At 39.1% G+C, this 5251-nt stretch overlaps 1 pseudogene across 1 annotated transcript; it reads right to left on the bottom strand.

The window, feature by feature from the left end:
• Nucleotides 1-2196: 2196 nt before the first annotated feature.
• On the bottom strand, nt 2197-3651 carry TEOVI_000855000:pseudogene (annotated as a pseudogene). Its single transcript has one exon. A coding segment is annotated over exon 1 (1455 nt).
• Nucleotides 3652-5251: the final 1600 nt, after the last annotated feature.

Below are 5251 nucleotides of genomic sequence, written 5' to 3' on the forward strand. Positions count from 1 at the left end.
ACTACCTTCAAAAGTTTAAACAACGAGTAAAATCTCTTTAGTGTTGACGCGATTTTGGGCTGGAGTTGTGCTTAATTTTCGTCTGCCGATAGTACCATCCACGGCTAGCGGCAACTGCTCACCGTTGTCGCTGATGCCATCACCTGGAGTGTATTTGATGTACGAGGGTTGGCTGCAGCACTTAGTGGGTTGCTGCTTAGCTTGTTTTCCAACGCAGTAAAAACTTCGGCACCATCTTTCTATACGGATTTTTTGTAAGCCTCTGCATAAACTTGAAGTTTTAAATGAAGCATATTTTTTTGAGAAAATTATTACGTGATCTACTTCCATTTTGTGTTGACTTGGAGTCGGATGCAGCTTTCCCAGTATCCGCAGTTGAGTTGCCATTATGTATGGTATCAATTAGCAACTTGCTTATACTTCTATGAAAAGTTTGTCGGCATGGCCAGAAAGCGCTAAGAAAAGGTATCTTTCTTGGTTGGGTGACCGAGCTTTCCTCCCTTTGGCTCCATTTTTGTGCACTGTTTTGTGAGCTGACCGAGTGCTTGTCGGTTTTTGTGCGGTTGCTTCTACTAGATGCTGATGAAAGTGTTTTTAGCGGGCCTGAGCACTGCCTAATAGATTGACGCTCACATCTTATTTGCCTTCACCGTCTCTAGTCGCCTAAACCACTCTCCCATCGAACAGAAGCGGCGCAATTGTTTCTGATTTATATGCTATTGGCGGCTGCTTTTCTACTCGACTGGTGCCATTATGCCTGCTTTACGATCGACTTTATTTCTTACTTTAATTTTCCAGCTTTTTCTTTGGTTCCAGGAGTTTTTTTAGTTGTATGAAAAAATATTGCGGTGTATCGCTATTAGAGAACAGTTGTGTGGTTTTGTGCTTTCTGGTAACTGAGGACTATTTCCTGGTGAAATGCTTTTAAATCCTATTTGTTTGAGGTGGGAATAAAAAATGCAATTGTTTATTTGATATATTATCCCCCTACTGGAATTTTTAAAAAAGCGAGTGCATCGGCTTTCATTTTTGCACTTCAAACTCTATTTCATCGCTTTTTTCTAATGCGGTTTTCAACTAACATTGGAATTCCTAGTCCAACCATCCTTGAAAGTACTACACATATTTATATAGATAAAAATTCAAATTTAATGGTTTCTTACTGCTTCTATTTGTCTGTACTTCTCTATATAATGTTCCCACAACAACCACCTATCAATTCTGCTCTTTCCACATATGGATAAACCGTCGATTATGCTTGTGTTTATCTGTCATCGGATTATGCTGCTTGCGCTAAGACTTGTCATTTTAAGTTCTAACAGTTCCTTCCACTCCAATTTTTCCTTGTTAATGCGCGCTATTAGCCATGTATAAGCAACATTGTCATGGAAGTTACTCACTAATTAAAATATCTTAACATATAACCAGCATAAAGGCACGGAAATGGGAGCTTTTAGCATATATTTTACACACTTTATAGAAATCCTACAGTTTTTGTATCCGCGGCTTCTTATTTTGTTGACGCCATTTCCTTTTAGTTTTTTTCAGTAGCACCTCCGGTAGCTACCTGTCCGTACAGCGTAGTAGCTACGTCTCTTGCAGCTACTGACTTCTACATCTTTATGAACTTTCCTGTACGCTCTTTCTTACGCTAATTTCTTGTTCATTTCTTTTTTTCACACGGAGTACAGCCCGTAATCCCCTAAGAACTTTATTTTACAATAATATACGTGGTGAATCCTGCCCATTATTTTCCACTAACTCAATCTTATTACACTATATCGTCATTTAAGTGTTTACTTTTTGTTTTCGCTCACTCACCACCAACACTATTATTATAATATTCGTACATGCACACCCACAACGCTCTCCTATCATTGTTCTTACCATTACTATTGCTGTTATTACTATTACTATTACTATTGCACCTCTAACTATTATCCATCAAATAAATGAAACATAATTAAGACACACACTTTTAATATCTATTAACCTTCTACTTTACAACTATAGACCATTTTTGTACCAAATGCCAGTGTATTTTTATTTTTTAAAATTTAAACATTTCGGAAAGGTTTTATGAAAGAATTAAAATGTATCAGATTTTAGTAATCTTTATAAAATTTCCTCAAAATAGATAATTTAATAAAATTGACAAAAAATCTTTTAAAATTCTTTAAAATCTAACAATCTCATAAAGGAAACAGCCATGAGAGCCAATTTCTTGCTGAGGAGAAAACCGGAATCTTTGCATTCTGTCCTTTCCCACTTAAAATCCGGAGATTTGCATGTCTTCTCGTCTTTGCCTGCACAAGTTGAAGCTGCTTTTCCATCTTTCTCTTTGTTTTCTTTTTTCCCCTTCTTTTCTGGTTTGCAAACTCCCTCTACCAGAACGCAGTCGCCTTTGCAGTCATCTCCATTTTTGTAACTGCAATCTTTTTCTTTTGTGGTATCAACTTTGTCTGCAGGCAAGTCGCGTACTTGCAACGCCAGAAGCTGTTTGGTAGATAACCGCGATAGAACATCGGTGAGCGCGGTCCAGTCATTAAGTGCATCTAGCCTTGTTTTCGTCTTCCCATCGGGTTTTGAGGTAGGCGCCATGCTGCTGCTGACCTTCTTCCAGATATTGTCAGCGAGCTTGGCGCCGTCTTTCCCGTAAGCTTCAGTTAGGGCTTGTTCGAGTTTTGAAGGTGGCGTTGTTGATTCTTTTTCGTTGCTGAAGTCGTTTAGCAGGGTCTTGATCGCCGTGCGTCTGAATATTGTACTGCCCTCAAAGTCAGCATAGTTTGTCAACATTTTGCTGCATGCCGAAAGCTGGGCTTCTTTTTTTAATCTATTTAGTTGGGTGTTGGCATTTGTCACGTTGTTGGCCAATAAGTTAAGGGCGTTGGTTATTTTGGCTGGCGCCGTGTGTGTGGTTGTTGTCCATCCAGCCAAGTCCTCGTCCACCTTTGTGGGCGCATACTTGATGTCTGCTTCGATGAAGCCGTTTACAGCGAAGTTTGCGGCGTGACAGCTGCGTGTTGCCGTGCCTGTTAGTGCATCGCACTTTAATTCTACGTTTTGGTGCAGTTGTAAGTTTGGTGCTGCTGGTTCGCTTGCGGCTGTTGCGTCTGTCACTTTTATCTGCTTTTCTTCTTCAGAGTCTGCGTCGAAAGGGGTTGGTTTAAGGCCTCCTATCGTCTTTTCTGTGAAAGAATGTTGGTTGAAGTATCCGGTGGTTTTTGCTGTTAGCTTCAGCTTACCTGTTTCCTTTATGAAAGCATGCTGCAGGAAGTAACCTTTGGCTAGCATTGCTGCGGCCCACCTTGCTAAGGCTATAGCTTTGTCTTCCTTGGCTATTTCAGCGTCGCATGTCGTTAGTATTTCACCTGATGCGGCTAATATTGGGGTTGCTCGTTTCTTGAATGTCTCATCGTTGATGTGCAACGCTATTTGAAGTTTTAGCAGATTTCTCTTGTTTTGTTCTGCTGTTTGTTTTGCACTTTTTAGTTTGCTGTCGTAATAACTTAGTATTTTTGTCAGTCTCGACGCGCAGTCGCAGGGTTTAGTGCAGGGTTTGTTTGCAGCCGCTGCTGGTGACAGTGTAGAAGACAGTAAGTAGAGTAATGTCCACAGCAAGCGGCTGCAGCAAACTTTGGCAGTTGCCATATGGACCTTGTCTGTCAGCTTTAAATTTAAATGTCCTTGAAGTAGCTCGGCTCCGTTTGGCGGCCGCTGCGTGGTGGTAGGGGTAAATATTCTGATGCTCGTTTCTTTGGCAGTGATTTCAGTCTGTTCCAGTTTGCCTGCCGCTGGCATGCATATGGTTTTGGACTAGTTCGTTTCTTAGGATTAATTTGGGTAAACTGTTTACCATTTAGCAAATTACACTCAAACCAACTTGTTTTGCCCACCGCTTATATCCCTTTATCGCTATTTCACCTAAATGCACCACTTTCCGTCTTTGAAACGGCTCCTATTTCACTTACTGTATCATTTGAGGAACCACCATCGGATTAAAAACTACAGTCTTCACCTTCATGGGTGTCGCATGTATATTCATTTTAAAGTGAAATAAGGTTGTCCTTTTACACTTTCTGGTGGTTTCCATCGTCTAATCCTAAGTCTTTTTTACAAGAGTTTCTCCTAGTTGAACAGCTAATTTAGCTGCATATTCTACGTGTTTCATTCTCAAAATTCGTACGCATGTATTTTGAACATCAAGGAGACGTTGAGGCAGCTATTTTGCTAGGGGCTTCTTCCATTTCGAACTTAAATGCTCTTGGTTCTTTCATTTGTACTATTTTATGCAGGGCTTCCCCTACTATTAATGCTCTCTTTAAAGTTTAATGATAGAAAAAACTATAAGATTTAAGAAATGCTGACTAGAACCGGCTACGCCTAATTGGTTTCTGTTCGCTAAGACATATTCAAGGACACCATCGTATACAATCCCATTTATAATCCACTAAATCCTTTTTTGCTTCATTTTTTACACCTTTACATGCTTCATATGAAAAATTGAAATTCTTTCTTTCCTAATAACTTAGCCAGTTTATCTCTGTGAGGAGAGGCCACAAACGCTCATTGTCTCCAGACTCTTTTTTATGTAATAAAACCTTTATTTCTTTTTCCTTGGTGCATTAATAAATTCTTTTGCTTATAACACTTTTAAATTTGGTACTTTTTGTCTCTTCTTCTTTGGAGTAGTAACTTCTTGTGAGGGTCGAACTTATTGCCGAATCGTACGTCCTTGACAGATGGATTCTTTTCGCTAGGCTGATATTTATCAATGATAAAGCTTTGGTTGGAAATAATGCATTCTTCTAAGAGTTCTTGGAAGCATATTGGAAGTTTGAACCTTAGATGCCTTTAAGTTACATCACTCTTTTGTGTTGGGTATCGGAACTTCTTTTTTCTTGTACACTGTAGTCTTCACCTCAATCTTTCGCCCCTCCTTCATCTTCCTATTTAAAATTATGACGCTCACAGTCACGTTTGCATCTAAAAATGCAAATATTTCATATTCTTATCTGTCTGTCAATTAAATACTCCCATTCTCTCCTTGCAATTATGTCCAGTGTTTCAATATTTCCTGATACTTTACCCTCAACCATAATTTTCATTATAATATTCGTATATGCATACTCACATCATCATTGTTACTGCTAATAGATTACTATTACCATCCTTACTATCACTGTCATAACCCTGACTGATATACATAAAATATATGCAGAAAATAAAAATATCACTCATTTTTCATTCC

Source organism: Trypanosoma equiperdum, assembly GCF_001457755.1.
Source record: "Trypanosoma equiperdum strain OVI genome assembly, contig: ctg_1540, whole genome shotgun sequence".
NCBI lineage: Eukaryota > Euglenozoa > Kinetoplastea > Trypanosomatida > Trypanosomatidae > Trypanosoma > Trypanosoma equiperdum.